Source organism: Octopus bimaculoides, chromosome 2 (assembly GCF_046866305.1).
Source record: "Octopus bimaculoides isolate indiv1 chromosome 2, ASM4686630v1, whole genome shotgun sequence".
Lineage (NCBI taxonomy): Eukaryota > Metazoa > Mollusca > Cephalopoda > Octopoda > Octopodidae > Octopus > Octopus bimaculoides.
Window position 1 is genome coordinate 165,022,195 of NC_142929.1, and position 20,110 is coordinate 165,042,304.

General features: G+C 34.6%; 1 protein-coding gene across 1 annotated transcript in view; it reads right to left on the bottom strand.

The window, feature by feature from the left end:
• Positions 1–2,739: 2,739 nt before the first annotated feature.
• LOC106869805 (suppressor of fused homolog) overlaps positions 2,740–20,110 on the bottom strand; it is a 35,995-nt gene continuing 18,624 nt past the window's right edge. Inside the window, exons 2-12 of the mRNA XM_014915669.3 lie at positions 16,847–16,981; positions 14,698–14,837; positions 13,490–13,632; positions 12,669–12,754; positions 11,238–11,310; positions 9,465–9,639; positions 8,924–9,026; positions 7,879–8,022; positions 6,971–7,109; positions 4,617–4,685; positions 2,740–3,606 (exon numbers count right to left, since the gene is read on the bottom strand). Of these exons, the coding sequence (XP_014771155.1) occupies positions 3,535–3,606; positions 4,617–4,685; positions 6,971–7,109; positions 7,879–8,022; positions 8,924–9,026; positions 9,465–9,639; positions 11,238–11,310; positions 12,669–12,754; positions 13,490–13,632; positions 14,698–14,837; positions 16,847–16,981 (1,279 nt within the window). The 3' untranslated portion in view covers positions 2,740–3,534. The remainder of the gene's footprint in view (positions 3,607–4,616; positions 4,686–6,970; positions 7,110–7,878; positions 8,023–8,923; positions 9,027–9,464; positions 9,640–11,237; positions 11,311–12,668; positions 12,755–13,489; positions 13,633–14,697; positions 14,838–16,846; positions 16,982–20,110) is intronic.

The window sequence follows — 20,110 nt, forward strand, 5'->3', positions numbered from 1 at the left end:
ACAGGGCTCCACAGCACTTCTCAAAGCCAAAGTTGCACCAAAAGGTCATGGTGACTGATTGGTGGTATGTGGCCAATCTCATCCATCACAGCTTTTTGGATCCAGGCGAAACCATTATGGCAGAGAAGTACTGTCAGCAAATGGCTGAAATGCATGAGAAACTCCAACAACAACATCCAGCATTGATCAATAGAAAAGGACCAATTCTCCATGACAACTGACCCTGTCGCACAACTGACCCTGCAGAAGTTGAACGACTTGGGCTACGAAACTCTGCCTCATCTGCCATACTCACCAGACCTCTTGCCTACCGACTACCACTTTTCTAAGCATCTCGACAACTTCCTGCGTGAGAAATGTTTCAAAAACCAAGACGATGTCAAATACACCTTCAATGACTTCATTGCCACCAGAACCCAGGATTTTTACTCTACTGGCATAAATAAACTTGTTTTGCGTTGGCAAAAGTGTGTTGATTCTGATGGTGTATATTTCAATTAATAAAGTCTTGTTTGAGTCGAGATATGTGCATCTGAATTTAAAGGTTAAAAACCGCAAGAACTTTCTTGACAACCTAATATGATTAAGACCTACTGGCTGTGACCATCCTGCCTTTTCTCCTTACAAAATATATCTTGGACTGCATTATCCAATGTGTTTCTTTTTCAAGTTAGTATCATTATTTATTGGTTGTAATCTCTTGCAGGTTAACCAAATGTATTAAAGCATATTTCTTGATATTTTTCATGTTTTTATTGTTATGACTTTGTATTAAATACATTTATTTTCATTTATTGATCTAAAGACATGATATAAACAGTTCTGGTTTGATTAAAGTATTCCAATGACTAAATTCAGTGGAACATGAGATAATCAGTCAAGAAATTGTAATTGGAATACTAACCAGATTTAAAACCCAAACATGTGCCTCCTTGATTGGAGTTCTTGGCATACCTAGTAGAATTCCAATGAAAAATACAGGTGTATGCTTCTGCCTTTTTTTCCTATCTTAGCAACAGAAGAGTGCTTTGTTGGTCTAATTTCAACCAATCATTTATTTGAGTCAACCTAAACTTCCTATTTTATAATTATAAAAATAATGCAGAGACGGGACTACTTCACTTTACTCTCATTTCAGCTTTTACGGTAAACAGGACTACATTATTCAGTGTTCTTCAATTTCTAAAGCTGTTGGGTGTCATTTTGAGATGACTTCAATGAAAATTTAACAAATGGTTTGTTGACTTTCAATAATGAGTTTAATTCCTCTCATAAAAGAAAAACTTAGCACTGACAGACTGACATCCTAACCAGGAACACGTTTGTCTACCTGTGTACTGCCACAGAAACTGGTGAACATCTGTAAAGAAAAGACATGGGTGGGGAAGGAATTCAAGAAAGTTAATGTTCTGGGGTAGAAGTATTGGATGAGTGGTTTGTATTGACTCTGGTAAGTGTTGAGACACAAGCTGAGTGGCAAGTGTATAAGTGAATTGCATGTTGAGTGAGATTAGGAGAAAGTAATATGTACAAAATCAGTGGTTCAATGTCCCTTCCATTGAAAGTAACTCCCATCTCCCTATGCTTTGAAAAGAAAATTTTTTAATCAAACAGAAGCTAATTTTGTGCAGTAATTTATTATTTGTATCTTATGCTGTCCCAGCCAGTATGTGCTTCTTTTAAGGTATTTGTACTAGTTCCTTGTTAAGTTTTTATGGAAATTAAGCTTTTAACTTTCAGATTACTGTCAAATGTAATCCTTATTTAGTCACATTGTTTTAAATTAATCATTCATTATCTTGTAGCTTTGAGATTTTGATGATGTGATTGTTTATTTTTAGAATGACATTGTAGGTTAGTGTGAGAAGCCAGACCAGGCCAGTATGAACATGAAACAAGAAGAATATTTGGGCTGAATATAGCTGGTTTAAATGCTAGATGGTTAAAAAAAGATGAGGATCTGGATTATGGTATATCATCAGTAGTGTTTTCTACTCACTGATAACAGAATATCCTACTTATATCTTAATCTCAATAAAGATTTTTTTTTTTGAAAATGTATTTAAAATATAAGTATTCTACCTGGTTTAACCCTTTAGCATGCAGATTACTCTGTCAAATGTAATGTTTGTTTATTCATATTGTTTTGAATTTATGATACATTATCTTGTAGCTTCAAGATTTCAATGACGTGATTGTTCATTTTTAGAATGACATTGTAGGGTAGGTGTGAGAGGCCAGATCTAGCCAGTTTGAACGAAAAACAGGTAAAATATTTGGGCCAGATATGACCAGTTTTAATGTGAAAGAGTTAAATATTTTACTTCTAATAAAAATCACAACGCTCCTAAATACCCAGTGTCCCATAGTCAGCTTACAATGTCCCCAAACTGGTACTACTTCCCAGATTAACAACAACTGTACTCAACAGTTCAGAAAAGCAGAGGCTGTTGTAGTAACCATACTTACAAATTTTTTCTTTCAGACTGAAACAATTTGAAACCATTGTTTTAAAAGGCCATTGTTGATTGTGTGCAAAGTTACAGTTGGCTTGTTTTAATTGGTGGTATTGGTAGAGAAAATAGATTAAAATGTTGTATTTTGTTTTGTTCCTTTATGTTCTGAGTTCAAATTCAATTGTTTTTTTTTTGTTAATTTTATGGCTTAATCAAAGAAGAAAAAGGAGGGGGCTAATGGTAAAGCAAATTATACACAGATAAAAAAAAGATAATACATATATATATAGATGATTCTTAAAGTTTTTATTTATCTACAACACATAGCTATACAAGATATTATTTCACTTTCAATTTAATGTTTCCGATGACATATTTATATAGATATGTATATATATGTGTCTGTTTGTGTTTATAATTTTTAATATATTATGTATAATTATGTATCACTTGTGCTCTGAAGCAATCTCAACATTGGCACTCAACTGACACAGGCGCAGAAGAGAGTAGAGAAATAAAGTGTAACCATGTCAATTTGATTACAATGGCAGTCAATCTTTGAGCATGGGTAACAATGGACGGAAATTATGCAATAATAACATATAATGTGTATGCATCTGTATTTGTATGTCATGAATATGTTTGTGTATCTGTGTGTGTGTATGTATGTATGCATATATATATATATATATATATATATATATATATACAGACATATATTAATCTGAAAGCATTATCAGAGAATACAAACATAGTGAAACATATACATGTTGTTTTGGAGTAATATGATTTTTAAGAAATTTTTTAAAATTGGAAAAAAATCAATATATTGTAAGATATATATATTTATATATATATATATATATATATATATTATTGTATATAATGTCAGATGCTAGCAAGGCACCATCTCAATGTTGAGTCCATCTCATCAGTACAGTTGGAAAAAAGAGTGGAGTAGAAAAAATAAAGGAGTGGGGTCTATTTTGCTGGTTATTTAAATGAAAAACTTCCAATGTTTGTTGGTCAACAGAGCTGAAATTTTGGTAGTCTTATTTTTTGCCTCAGTTGTCTGCGGTTACATATCATCTGGGAATATTGTGATGAGTAATTTCCGTCTTGGCCATTCGTAGGTCTTTGGCCATTCCATCTAAATTTTTATAGGAAGGGAAAAAGAAACAAGAAAATGTAAGATTTAAAAGATACAAAAATGATATAAAATTATTAAATTTTATGGTTTATTAATCAATTAATACTGTTAATATATTAACTTGCTGCTTATAGATTACATACATCCCCACTTAACAGCAACTCGATTATGGTGGTGTGTAGCATGATCAATAGAATGCCATTTAGTTACATTTCTTCATATTCAGAGTTCAAATCCCTGCTGGGTCAATAAAATAAATACCATTAAGGTCCTGGGTTTAATTTAATCAACCATATACCCACTCCCTAAAAATTTGTGATCTTATGCCAATGTTTGAAGTCTACAAAGCACAGTGGTTGTGAAAATAAAGTGTTGGACAACTGACCAAATGATCAAGTAGTTAAACTGTAACATTACCATTGTGTTTTTGCTCCGGTACACAAAGAGCATCAGCCTTAATTAGATTTAAAATAATGAAGTCTGGATATGGACTACACACAATAATCAGTCATCATAGTGAGTCACTCATAGTTGGATAAAATATCTTCCTGGTAGGGTCACTTGTGAATAATAAGTTTAACACAGGATATGCTTTTGAACACTAGGTATCACATGTATGCAACAACTGACGCCTGGATTCAATGTCAAAACAGATTAAAGTGATTGGGAACTCTGGTGTGAGAGGCTTCTTGTTGCCTTATGCTGTAAGTAAACTTCAGTGACATACTGCAAGTTAATGATACAGTTCTTTTGCTCTTGATAGATATAAGATCTCTATCACATGATATCTCTTTATACATTTGTATAGACTGAGCTAGTAAGAAAAGAAATTTGTCTCGATGTCATGAACACAGGATGATGACAGCATTACAATGTGAATTGTTTGTCACTCAGCTAGTAGTTCAACATATGAGAAAATCAGCCTGCTATGGTTCACAAGAATATACAACATTTATCAGCTAATCAAATATGAATTTAATATTAGAACTGGAAGGTCAGAGGTGGCTTACATATTCTGGATCTGAGAGTTCTTCAATATCCTGTAGCATGTCTTCTATAAAATCATCAGTGAGCAAAATCTGTGGAGCAATTTTGAGATTTTATAATTAGTAGGTACAGATAGATACACACACACGCACAACCCATGACAGCATGGAAAACATGTTAAATGATGATTACACACACACACACAAATATGATGGGCTTCTTTCAGTTTCTGGCTTTGGTTGGCTCAGAGCTATAGTAAAAGACACTAGCCTAAGGTGCCACACAGTAGGACTGAACATGAACTCATGTGGTGGGAAGCAAGTTTCTTAAGTACATAGCTACGCCTGCACCTATTTCTCTCTCTCTCTCTCTCTCTCTCTCTATATATATATATATATATATATATATATATATGTATATATATATGTATATATATATGTATATATATATGTATATATATATGTATATATATATGTATATATATATATATATATATATGTATATATATATGTATATATATATGTATATATATATATATATATATATGTATATATATATATATATATATGTATATATATATATATATATATGTATATATATATATATATATATATATATATATATATATATATATATATATATATATATATATATATTCCCTGTCTCTCTTTCGGAGAGGCACAAGCACATACAGAGACATATACGCATGCGGCAGTAACTTCCGCCTACCAAATTCAATCACAAAGCTTCGGTCAGCCCGGGGCTATAGCAGAAAACACTTGCCCAGGGTGCCACGTGGTGGGACTGAACCCGAAACCATGTAGCTGGGAAGCAAGCTTCCTAACCACACAGCCATGCCCATGCCTATATATATATATAACCTAGCTGTTCATTATACAAAAGACTCAAAGATTATTACCTCACTTAGAACAAGTGAGGGATGGCATCAGGAAGGGCATCCAGTTGTAAAATAACTCTTACTTAATATAGTTTTGTCTGACCCATACAAGTATGGAAAAGGAGACATGATGATGATGATCGTTTAATGTCCACCTTCCATGCTGGCATGGGTGGGATGGTTTGACAAGAGCTGGGCAGGCAGAAGCCTGCACGAGACGTCTGTAACTGTTTTGGCAAGATTTTTACAGCTGGATGCCCTTCCTAACATCAAACACTCAGCCGAGTGGACTTGGTGCTTTTTATGTGGCACAAGCAGAGGTGAAGTCAATTTTGGCAAAGTTTTTACAGTCGGATGCCCTTCCAAATGCCAACCATTATAGTGTGGACTGGGTGCGTTTAAGTGGCACCTGCACCGACAGGGTTACTAAGTAGTTGCAAAAAAAGAAAAAAAAGAAAACTCTTTTGAGAGGGAAGGGGGCATTGGAGGTGATCTTGTGTCAGATGATGAAAGTTTATAGTGAGGCAGAGAGACAGAAACAGGTGTGCTTTCGCAAAGGAAATACATGGTTACCCAACCTGAGGGAAGTGTAGGAGAGAAAGAGAGAGAGAGACAGACAGACAGACAACAGGATAGAGATGATGGCAAAGTGCTGGGCATATGTAATGATACAGTGTGATAGGGAGTGGGTGGAACACGCAGGTCGGAAGCTAGTGGATAGCAATGATCCAGTGGCACAGGGCCAAGAGGACAGGATTGGGGAGTGGGAGGTAAGCCTAGTGCATGAAGTGGAAATGTGAGGAAGAGATGTAGTTTGGTTTGTTGTAGTAGAGAGCGAGAGAAATTTTCTTGTTAAGTGTGGGTGGGGGACACAGCACTTCTAGAACTCAGTTTCGCTGATGTGGGCGGGTCTTCATCTAACTTTACCATTCTTAATGACTTACACCAATATCTTCCACATCTGAAATCCCCAGATGATACTTTTTGCTTTGCTCTAACTACACTTTGAATATATATAAAAGACCATGTCACCACATCAATTTTTGCTACTCTGGCACCATTTCTTCAAATACCAAATTCTTAACAAATCACTATCAAATGAATATCCCAAACGGCACCTTAATGATTACTCTTAAACAATGTAGCCTGGAATATCCTAAACAAAGTATTTAACTTCTTTCTTTGCTATCTACTTGGAATTATGGAAGCAAGCATCTTGTATGCTTTTTTCGGCAGGAAAGAAGATCCTTCTGACCTCAACTTCACTGACATTTGTCCTTTTGTTTTCACATTCCCAATATTTCTGTAATGTAAGGAAACCATATTCTATGACAACACCCAGAAGTTCTTCCATTATTTGAGAACCACTGTACAAAGAATAATGACAAAAATATATTTAATGCAACACTCTTGCATCAATTTATACACACATACAGTTATCTAAGAAAAGAGAATAAGTGAAAACAAGAGGTTACCAACCTGAAGCCAAGGACCATGTGTAGCATATGGATGCTGCTCATCTGCTATGGAACCTGTGACACTGCTTGAGACCAATGTCACTGCCACATCATTCAGTACACTCTTGAATGTAAAATGACGGCCATGTCTTAATCTGCCTCTACCGAAACAAAGAAATATCTTGTATGAAACAGAATCCTAAAATCAAATAGACATTAGGTAAGTTCATAAATTAAAATACCTACTGAGAATATATTAATTAAATAGAGAAATTAAATAGATGCACAAACATACGTTAAAAAGAAAACTGAGAAATAAATACGATGGAAGCAGCAAGTTTAGTCTAGATGTAAGCAATATGGGCTTCTAAGCAGTTAATGAAATTATTATTTTAGCAGAAGTTTGAGTTTTTAAACAAACTTCCAACAGATGAAGAAATACTAAGTACAATGTGATAATTTTTTGTGGGTACTAGACAAAGGTAAGGTAACCTTACTGGCTGATAAATAAGTAGATATTACTGGATAATAAATAACAAATAGTTATGAATAACATAGTGCTTACATGACAAGTATTGACAAATATTGCTATATGATAGTGAATAAGAGGTGGTAGATATACATTAGGTGAGTGACTTTGTGTCTTCATTAAATAAATGAAATCACTGTTTCTAGACAAGCCAATGAGGGAGCTGGTACATAATCACACACGCCACAGAAATAGTTAAATCACACACTATTGCATTAAAAGAAAACACAAGGATACATGGAAATTTAACTTAGGATATACACTATTCCTGGCCATGGTTTGTAAGCTTCAAATGTGTGTATGTGTTTGTACCTGTTAGGTCTGGTTCTTGACACAAATAAAATAATGTGTCTTACAACAGAAAGTAGTAGTGAGATACAATGGAAAAAGTAAGAACATACTTAAGAGCCAGTGGGAGTAATAATCCAGCTTCTAAATTGAGTTTTAGGTGAACATTATCCAATGTGCGAGTGCGGAATAGTTCAGACGGAACTTCAGATGCCAATGTGCTGTCAAAAGATTCTTTCCTTGACCCATTTTGATTGCTGAAAATAAACAATAGTTTTTTTGATTGTTTTGTGAAGAAACTTAAAACTGGTTCTGTATATGTATATAGGAATAAAACTTTTTGGTAGTGTACAGAACGGTATGTTAGTAATAATAATAAGGTTAGTTAGAAGAAAAGAAGAAACTACTCATTAATCTCTATATACACAGGTAAAGAAAGTCTTCAAATTTTCCAAGGAAATGAAATGAAACGAAATGAAATAAAAATGAAATAGAATTAAAACAACATAAAACAAATTAAAATATTTACATCATTCATGTCAAGTGACCACATAAAGGCAGTCTCCTTGGTGTATAAATTGTTATTAGTATGTTATATTCTGTGAATGGTGGTAGTAGGTGGGAATGGTAGTACAGTGGATTGAATTGTTTTCAGTATATAGTTCTATGCCTCTACTTATTCTTTGAGTCCAATAAAATTAAGATCCAATCATACCAGTGGGATGGAGGTGAGTAACTGATATAAGTATATGCCACTTCAATAAAATGCATAATGTTGTACTAATGTGAAAAATTATTATTGCATTTGTAGCTTTGTTATTTTGTAATATATTAAATATTATAGACTATTTGCAGTGAATATATATTCTGGTACCTGTAAAAAATTACAATGTAACAGTATTGATAATGAGTGTTTGATGAAAAAAAGGTGTGCTTACTGAAGCTCAACTATGACAGAAAGTTGTGAAAATTTGAGAAGTGATGGCATCATAAATGATAAACATATCCAGCCTATGCCATTGAGAAACATGGACAGTAAAATAACATTGAATAACAGAAATGTAAGGAATTGAAGATTTACATAAAGCAAAATAAGAAAAGTAATTAATGGTAAAACAGTCATAAAAGAAAAAAATGTTATAAAATATAAATATTTACTGTAAAACACCCTCGATATTTTCATTTTGTTCTGATAGTAATGAGGAGTTGACAAGGGAATTATGTAAACCTTTCTGCAAAACAGCTCGAATTTGTTCTGATTCTGAAATGCCAAAAGAAAATTTCTGGATAACAACTGCTTTGATTATAAGGTTCAATAATTTATGAGGTGTGTGTGCCAGTATGCCTCAGTATGTTGTTTCTTTTGAATAAGGCACAAGTGCAGTTGTTACTGAGCAGATGATATTGTTAACTTAATTGCTCCTAGTATATTAGATACTTATTTTGTCAATTTTACAAGTTATCCTAATAAAATTTTACGTCAAAGTGTTGAGAGTGAAATTAAATACTGAGGGGTATTTAGCTTGGCAGTCTGTTTCTATAAACTCAATGTATATGAGTGAAGCATTACAATAATGCATATTCATATATAAGTAAGTGAAGGAAAGAAACATTATATGAAATACCTATGTCCATATGAGGGAGGTGAAATGAATACATACACATACATTACACGAAAGTGAGAGAGAGACTGATATACCTATATCTGATATATGAGGTCTTTCAAGACTACAGCGCCTTTCTTCCTCAATAAGACGGTTCTCTTTATTGTCTTCATTACCATGATTGTTGGAAAGTATTTCATCCCAGAAGCACCTACTGCTGACACCGCTAAGGTTAGAACCTTCTTGTTCAATACCACTGTCCACTCTCTCCTAAAATCAAAGAGGAAAAGCTTAATAATGGTAAAACTTACTATGACTTGCAGAGTTAGAGTATAGACAGATGATGCTAACAGAATATGTAACCTGTAAACATTTTCAAACTGGAAAGAAAGAAAAATTATTTGCAGGAAAATACAACAAAGGTAGAGCAGAAAAAGGCTTTATTCAGCAGAATTTAATGTTTATGTCTTATAATATATATATATATATATACAGAGAGAGAGAGAGACAGAAACAGAGAGAGGGTGCTGTGTGCATATGGAATTTGTTTTATGATTACATGTCTTCAGGATCGTAAGATACCACTGTGTGATATCTTACACAAGTGCCTTCTATTAAGGCCTTGGGGGAATCTGATACTTTGTGAGAGGAACTGGCAGATGAGAATTGAAGGAATGGAATTGAAACAGAATCATGGAATTGGTTTGACATTAGATTGCATATCAAAAACTTCACGTCATTGATGTAATGCTCCTGTTTTTCACAAGAATATTCAAAGTGTATGCAAAACAATTACATTTCAAAATTGCAACCTACTTATAAAATTAGTTTCCACCAGCCAGAGTGAAAAAAGAATTACTGTGTGGCATTACAAAAACCAAACACACATTCACCTCTACACCCTTATGACACATGATTGCAACACAAGCTTATATCAATAATTCTATTTGAATTTTTTGTTCTTTTCTGTTAGCAGACATCCCAAAATATCAAATCTTTAGTTTTTAGTTTCTGACAGCTGTATTGTATAGAACACACTACAAGGGAACGGTCAACTAAAAATGTTTATATACATGCTGTACTTGGTTAATTTTTGCTTAATTGCTTAATTTTAATTTTTTTCCATTACATAATCTTTTCACAACTAGAGAATTTAACCAAATTATAAAAAATTATACCTAATAGAAGCAAATAGTATGCTCAAAATGTACCACAATCTTTTTCTCAACTTTTGACACTCAATCACTGTTTAACTCTTCTTAAATAAAGGTCTTATATTTTCTCAACAGGTATAGTTTTCATAACTATTATGCTAACATCCTTTTTACAAGTTCATCTCCATTCTCTAGATTGCTACCCAAAATAATTCAATATGAATTATAGAAAATATAAAATATCAACTTAGACAAGTTTGTATTGTTCATTTATTTAACATCTCTGTTTTTTCATCTTAGCATGGGTTGGACAGAGAATTATTTAAGGCAGCATTTTATGGTCAGATGCCTTTTTTATTTCCAACTCTTATGTGTTTTTTAAGTAAGGGAAAGTTTTCTATTCACTGGTCTTTGAAAGCATAGAAGAACTTGTCTTAATGTCAACAAGGAATGTAATTATCACCATTTCAGTGATCCAGTGACAAAAAAAAAAACAAACAGTAGAATGTCAATACTCATACTCATGTACAGTTCTCATTTACCAATTCCAGGGTTACAGTAGAAGACACTTTCCCAAAGCGATATACAGTGGGACTGAACCTGAAACCCTGTGGTTGAAAAGCCAACTTAATCATGCAGCATACTTGTAGCAAGTCTTAAAATATAATTGATACATGATTAAAACATGTCTTTTCATAATCAATCAAAGCTTACTTGTAATGAAGGATCCAACTCAAAGATGCTCTCTCCTCTTCTCATATCTGTTATTAACCAAGCTCCTCCAGCCCTGTGAAGACAAAAAAATACATCAAAGAAAAAGCTGTTATAGACGTAAAGTTGTAAGACTGTGGTTGTGGATCAGTAAGTAGGTAGGTATGTATACAATGTTTACATACATGTAGAAAGATATTTGTATAATGTTGGAAAAGGTATTATATCAAGTGGATGTTCTTTCTAATATTAATTATATCAGGGAAATTTCAGATGGAACTATTTTCAAGCAGGTAGATTGAAGCAGCAAAACTAATGAGTTCTACCTAAGAGAACAACACAAACACTATAAGCAGAGTATGTTATAAAGCTTAATAAGTGGTCAGTAGTCCACTACTTTAAGTTTATAGCCACTAAATTCAACATAAGAAAAATCATTTGTTGGGAATTCTACGATCAGAGAAAAGAGAAAACCATGAACCAATTCTAAACTACATGTTTTCCCCCAAGTCACCAGGAATTCACTCAAATTATCCTGCAAACATTATAGCATAAATACAAAAGTTGAAAAACCACTGGTCTATAAATTTGAGACAAACATTTAGTTAGGCCTTTTGTCAATTTACAAAGTTATTTTCCTTGATAAATTTCATACTTATTGTGATGAAAAGTTTGTTCTTACCAATATATTTAGACAATAACAGAAATATAACATAAAAATTAAAGATAGTTAATCAGTTTAGGTTGAATTTTTTGAAGAATTTCTCAGGATTCAACTGAATATTTGAAACTATTAACGTATAGTGAACTACTATGCTGTATTAAATGCTAATAATTCCTGTAGAAGAAGGCGCAGGAGTGGCTGTGTGGTAAGTAGCTTGCTTACCAACCACATGGTTCTGGGTTCAGTCCCACTGCGTGGCACCTTGGGCAAGTATCTTCTATTATAGCCTCGGGCCGACCAAAGCCTTGCGAGTGGATTTGGTAGACAGAAACAGAAAGAAGCCCGTCGTATATATGTATATATATATGTATGTGTGTTTGTGTGTCTGTGTTTGTCCCCCCACAATCGTCCCCGTAACTTAGCGGTTCGGCAAGAAGAGGCCGATAGAATAAGTACTAGGCTTACAAAGAATAAGTCCTGGGGTCGATTTTCTCGACTAAAGGTGGTGCTCTAGCATGGCCACAGTCAAATGACTGAAACAAGTAAAAGAGTAAGAGAGCAATAAAAAGCCAACTAGAAATAACCATGCAGTAAAGAAGAAACAATTTTAGCATTAACTAATATCGTTTATAATTATTTCGGTAAGTATGGGAGATAATTCTGGACATATTTCGAATTGTTATGACCTGGTAAATAAAAATAGACATCACAGTTTTGGGAGTTAAAAATTAGTGATTTAGTGTAGCCGGAAGGCTAAGCTGTATACTTACACTGCAACAGAACGCAGCAACTCAATAACTCCAGGGCCATTCCAATGTTGGGCAGCTTTTAATTCTTCACTACAAACTCCTACAATCTGAAAAATATATGAGAGAAAAAATAAACTTCAATATTGATTCCCTATATTCACACATAATCTCAAATTCACAACAGTCTGTAAAGTCAATTGAACCAACCTCTCAGATATAACTGGTATTTATCATATTTTATCAATTCTACATTCATAATAAATAAAGTCAACAATACCAGTAGGATTTCAACTAGGAATGTTTAGTGACTACAAAATTAAATATTCAAAAGTGTTTTAGCCATTTCCCAACCATATAGAAATTCAATTAAAAAAATTTGTTTTTAACTTGAAGGTAAATGAATAAATAAATAAATAAAGGACTTGATCACTGTTCAATTGTTGATCTCAAAATTATGGCTTCAAACATGTGCCAGACCTCTGATTTATATGTAAAATACTAACTATTATGATTTCTAACATAGAGGGACAGTCATTTTGAGAGAGGAACAGTTGATGTAAGTAACTTTGTACAGTTTGAACTCAGAATGCAAAGCATTCTACAGAGAAAAATCCATTTATAACTGTAAATGGTTTGAACAATCATTAATAGATAAACGAAAAATGAGAAGTGAGAGAGAAGTGAATAGACTGAATATGAAGAAACATAAAGGTGAAAAGTATCCTAAGTTAGGCAAAGCACTAATGTTTTAGATAAGGTGGAAAAAAAAAAATCCAGAGTAACAATAGCTTACATGGTAAGAAAAGAATATATAAAAACGGGACAGAAATGGTGGAATTCACCTGTATGAAACTAACAACACCAAATGGTGTTAAAATTGGTTGCAATTGTACATCTTCTGTCATAAGCATATGCTGAACACGAGATTCACTGCCATCCAATGGGGCATGCCAAGACACATGGTCACCACTACAAAGGATGTTTTCTGTTGAAAAAAAAAAATGTAACCGTCATTATGTAATTAATGAATTGCAAAGATTGGTGCATATAAGAAGACATAGTTTATATCTATACAGAAACAGTATAATGAACTAACTTGCATTATATCGTATATAATACTGTATTTAATTGTATTCTAATCTATATTGCACATTGCTATGTTACATAGTACAGTGCTATAATATACATTATCATACTGTACTGCATTATACAGTATTATTTCATGATATACTGCAGTATAGTACTATTTTGTAGTCTATTGCATTATAGTTATTATACTATAGCATATTGCATTACACTAAATTACAATCTTTTACACAATACTGCACTATATATTACTGAGGAATACTAAATTATACTGAAAGAGCCTCTATATGGTCACTCAATCTGCTAGAAACAGCAGCCAAATCTCCCTTTATTCACATTTCATTAGAAAATGAAATGTGGGATAAGGTAGTACTAAATTCCCTGCATGTAGGAAAAAGATGGGATGGTTATAGCTGGAACACCAGGAACTAAACGACAACAATAATACCATACTGAACTATTTCACATATGACAATATTCTACTGGACTAAGGCGGCGAGCTGGCAGAATGCTAGCACACCGGGTGAAATGCTTAATGGTATTACGTTTGTCTTTACGTTCTGAGTTCAAGTCCTGCCAAGGTAGACGTTGCCTTTCATCCTTTTGGGGTCGATAAATTAAGTAGAAGTTACATACTGGGGTTGATCTAATCGACTGGTCCCCTCCCACAAAATTTCGGGACTTGTGCCTAGAGTAGAAAGGAATATTCTACTGGACTATATTGTGCAGCTATACTATATTGCAATGTACTATTCTATACTATTGTCTACATTATTGTGCTACAGTAGAGCTGAAAAGAGGTAATGCCAAGAGATTTGAATATTACCAGCCATTGACAAGCTACATAATCTCGAGCATCTAAGACCATATGTCTCATAAGTCTGCTGTTTTCAAATATGAAACAGGTCTAACAATGTGACACCCAAAACAATGCCTGCACTTCAAACAATGGATAAGTAAATACCTGATTGAAAGACATAACGTCCTAATGATTGCATTAAGGCAGCAGGCCATGTAGGGGGGTTCGTTTCACCTGGTTCTCGTCGGAGCCTAAATGTGAGCTCAAAACCAAATCCACTGGGGCCGTCATTATTGGTGCTTCGCCTGAAAGGAAATTAAAACAATAAACAATAAATAATACATCTGCATTTTGAAGCATGATGGTCCTGTAAGTAGTACTCCAATGAAGAAAGCCTTCACATTTGCTGCCTACTTGGCATCCAAATCTACACACAAATTAAATCTCTCAAAATTTATTCATTTCCATACCACAAGAACTATTTTTCCAGTTAACCTTCCTCTGAAATTGCTGCACCTCTTATATGTCCATAGCTTATGGAATTCTTATCTATGCCTTTCCTCCAGAATGAGAAGGGCCATCTACCTGAAGGCATTTGTGATTTGTCTACCTTCCTCCTAAGACTTTGGTTTTTGCTGGGTTAACTCTAAGGCCCTTTGATTCTAGACCTTGCATGCACACCTGAAATGTCTTCACTAGTTTTGGTGTAGCTGATTTAGCTATGAGAACAAAGTCATCAGCATAGAGGAACTCCTAGGGGTAAACCATCTAAATTCCTCTGTTATTGCCTGGAGGACTATGATGAACAGGAGGGGGCTGAGAACTGATTCTTGGTGAACCCCTACTTGTACTCTGAAGTCATCGCTATACTTGTTGCCAACCCTCACCTTACTGACCACATCTCTGTACATGGCTTGTACAGGTCTCACCAACCACTCATCTATCCCTAGTTTCTGCATTGACTACCAGATAAGGGATCGGGAGACCCTGTCAAAAGCTTTTCCAAGTCAACAAGAGCCAAGTACAGAGGTTTATCTGTGGCTAGGTACTTCTCCTGCAGCCGCCTTACCAGAAATATAGCATCGGTGGTGCTTCTCCCTGGTACAAAACTAAATTGCATCTCATCTAGACTCTCTCCCTAATTAGTTGGGCTATGGCCCTTCCTGTGACTTTCATCACCTGATCCAACAATTTGATACCTCTGTAGTTACTTCTATCTAAGGCATCACCTTTACCTTTGTAGCTGTTGACTATGGTGCTACTGCACCAGTCATTGGGTATGATTCCTTCAAGTACCACCTGATTAAATATACAGATCATAGCCCACACTGCCAGATATTTTAAGCATCTCAGCAGTTATTCCTGATGGGCTGGGAGCTTTCCCCATCTTCATATCCTTCATGGCTTTGTCTACAACATTACTGTCTATTTGGATTGCTGGTCCTTCTGTTAGATCAACATCAGGCAGACTCTCCTTCTACAATAAGTTCTTTACATTCAGTAGCTTTTCATAGACACCTGGGTGCTTCCCAACATGTCCATTGAAATCACCAGCCACAAAGATAAGATCACTGTCATTTATCATCAAAGTGGCCTGCAAAAGAGCGTCATAAAAACAGTCCTTTTGTTCATTTGAACAGCTGACCCGGCTGGGGAGGGGGTCAACATAGGTAGAGAGGAATGTTGCAATGCAATTCTACAAAACTAGTCTCAGCTTAAGTATCCTATCACATATTCTGACTACTTCAATCACCTTGTTTACCCATTTCTCAGCTAGAAGTATGCCAACACCTCCTACCCCATCACTGTTGCCCTCCCAAAAGAATTTATACCTACGCCTTTCACCAGTGAGGAACCTGGCTGAAGCTCCCTTCCACCAAACTTTTTGGATGCAGCATACATCAACATGTCTCATAGAGAGTTAGTAGCTGTTCAAGACTGAAATATTTTCTGGTCCTGAAGATGAATCTTTTGTGATACATTCAGTCATGGACATGTGAAAGAATGTGGACATTTCTTTAAGTTGCTTAGGCTTAACTCTTGCATTCTGCATAATCCTCTTGCAAGGACTGCAAACCAATACTTTTCAGTTAAAGCCATAGAAACACAAGCCCCCATGAATCTATGTGGTAAAATACTAAAAATGGCAACCAACCATTAAAAAAATAAAATACACTGATCTACTCACTTATTATTATTATTATTATTAAATTCAGAATACTGAAATTTTCCTGCTTATATTCTTGAGGAGAAATTAGAAGTAAAATGGAAAAAGAAAAAAAAAGTGGAGGGACAATATGATAATTTTACTTACTCATGCACACGGCCATCACCATGGAGATCAGATAATCCAAAACTAATGTAATGCCAATGGGGAGGGATGTTTCTGTTTGGATCACCAGAGTTGGCATACATACTGATATAGTCCAAAGGATCAGGTCCACCTAACCTGGAAGAAGAAACATATAAAATTAATTGGTTAGTTGCCATTTCAAAACAAAATAATAAAAAAAACAATTCCCACAAGAGCTTACAGATGAATGGAAAATAGAATTCAGCTGTTCTCACTAAGGTCAAGGATTATGAAATATTTCGTAAGATGTTGGTTTAGTATTACAAGAGAACTTTACCTGCTCAAGAGAAACTCTACAGGCATGATTACATTGGGTTGCCAGCAAGCGAACCTGACCAAAATGCAAAAAACCATCTAGCAATCACTTGTACAATGTTTGTGCATTGCTGATTTGTGGGTTTAGGTCAAACAGCTTTACGACTTCACTAGCCCCAATTTCTGCCATCCTAATTTCCCTGATTGTAATCCTGTGGATACTATGTGTGGGGCATGGTTGAGAAAGATACTAACCACTCTGCCTGCAACAACCAAGGCTAAGCTGGTGGGCAAGGTCAAGGAGGGGGATCAAAGATCTTCCCAAGTTCCAGAGTCATTTGAGGCTGCTTTGAAAGCTAAGGGCAGCTACATTGGGTAAACTGTTATCTCCCAGCCATAATGTAGTTGGTAGTTTTTGAATTTTTCAAATAATTTTATTTTTGGATGAGATATTGTGTTTTCTTTTCCTATTATCCTGAACACCCTGTATATATGAGCTTGCACACACAGACACACGCACAAACACATTTATGTATGTACATATACAAAGAAAACAATAAGGTGCATATAGTTTCTCTTTGAATTCCCTCAAATGCCACTATTACCACCATTGCTAAGTATATCATGGAGCATTATTTGATTAGCTTTAAGGTTAGAGAGAGAGATTTTAAAAGATATTCTAACAACATGTGCACATAGACACACTGTTGCACCTCATTCACCCCTTAACCGTACAATACACTTTGCTTTCCACTACTTACAACTCTGATTTTATGTCTTAAAGATAATGTTGAGTTAGTGCGATTATATATATATATATATATATATATATATATATATATATATATATATATGTGATGAAACAAGTATTTGAAATACACAAAACAATTGAAAGTAAAAGACAATCAAAGTCTCTCAAAAAATTCCTCACGAGTGCTAAATTACCTTCCACAACTCCTACACCAACAGTCAAAAAGTGTGGCTGCTCTAATTGTGTGACTTACCTCAATCTTATTGAAGACACAACATACAAATTCAAATCAGGACAAATGTTTACCATAAAACATCACTTTACATGTTCTTCAAGGAATTTAATATATGCTATCAAATGTCAAAGATGTAATGAAGATTACATAGGTCAAACAAAGCTTACTCTAAGAAATAGGCTGAACATTCACCGACAACAAATATGAGACCCCAGTACTAGACACGTCCCACTGAGTGGACACATAGACATATGTTCAAAAAATAAGTCCCCCAAATTCCAGGTCTTTTCACTCTACCTATGTTCAGTGAATACCACAGATGAAGCACAGATAAAGAGAATACTTTCATACAAAAGTATGAAACCCAGACTTAACAAAGTACATATATAAATAACTATTCACACACAAAACTCATTCTGCCGCTTAACATGAGGAACCTACAACCTAAACTTTAGCCACTGGACTACATACAAGCAATTCCTGTCTACTCTCCCACCTCACAGATTAAATTTGGAGTGCCTTGATTGTAACTAAACATGTTCACTCATCTGCATCGGCCTTCATGTTAGGCGCAAAATATACTGCCACATGACACTAACGCACGGACGTAGCGGGAAACAGAGAAGGTTCTAAACTTAATCACATGCTCATTCTCTATAAATACTTGACAGAAAACATTCAAAGCATTGATTGTTTAGTACTACCACTAGACTTGTTCCATCAACTGTATCTGCCTTAACTTATGATGCTAAACATTATCACTTGATACTAACACACAGACGTAGCAGGGAACCTACAAATATTTCTAAGACCAGTCATTTGACTATCCTCTACCAATCAAACCCTATTCAAAACATATACTAATTTGAGCCATGAGTTCCCTATCAAAATAGGGCAAGCTTCAGAAGCAAAACAGCTGTGATATAAGCCATGTCTTTCTATTTCAAAATTTTGAAAATCAGTATAAACTGTGAAACTGGTCAAATCTTTAAATGTAATAATAAAAAATATTTAAACTATTCTCAGTGTATTTTCAACTTCTATTTTCCCTATATTTCTGCCCGTGTGGAATAAATTAACTTTGTTTTCTATATACATATATATGTATCTCTCTCTCAGTGTGTATAAAATTTAAATTCATAAATACATAAATATACCTATACATCCCACTTCACAGCTTTCCATCTACCATTACCAATTCTTTTCCTTAAAGACAAAGTGAAGGCAGGTTATATGTATAATGAATAAATGTATATATAATGTATCACTCACATACATATATGAATGTATGCATGCACATATATGTGTGTGTGGGTGTATGTGTTAAGACTAGCCTGTTGCTGTCAGTAATAACACACAGACATTCCTAAACTGTCAGTGTGTGGTCTGATGTCAGCAACTCAGGCACCCAAGCATTACTACACACACACACTTTCTCAGGCACATGCATGATTCTACCTAACACACTCCTGTAGGAGGATTGTATATTCTGATGGTGGTGTTGTTAGAAGTAGATAATTGTAGTGGTGATGTTGGTAATAATAGACAGTTGTAATAGTAGTTAACAATCTTAAGATAAAACTTGCACCAAAAACAAGATCAAAACAAGGACATTTTATGGAAAGGTTGCTCAGAATACAAGCAATACAATGAATAATCATTTAATAATGAGAAAGTGATAGACAAAAGGAAGAACAATCTCACCACTAACTATAAACAACAGGGTAGGTATCTTCAGGTTCCACAACCCTGACTATGTTCCTCTATGGAGTCAATTATCTATAAAACAATGAAGGAGCTTCTATGTGGTGGTTCAACCAGCTAGAAACAGCAAATGATTTTTCATCAAATCAGACACCCTCTGTCTTATAAAAGGAAGGCACATTAGGTGTGGATGGATTATGTCTAAAGGAAGAAGATATGGTGATCAAATATGACTGGAATACCTTTAATGCCGTAAGGATGATTTGGGACTAAGTAACAA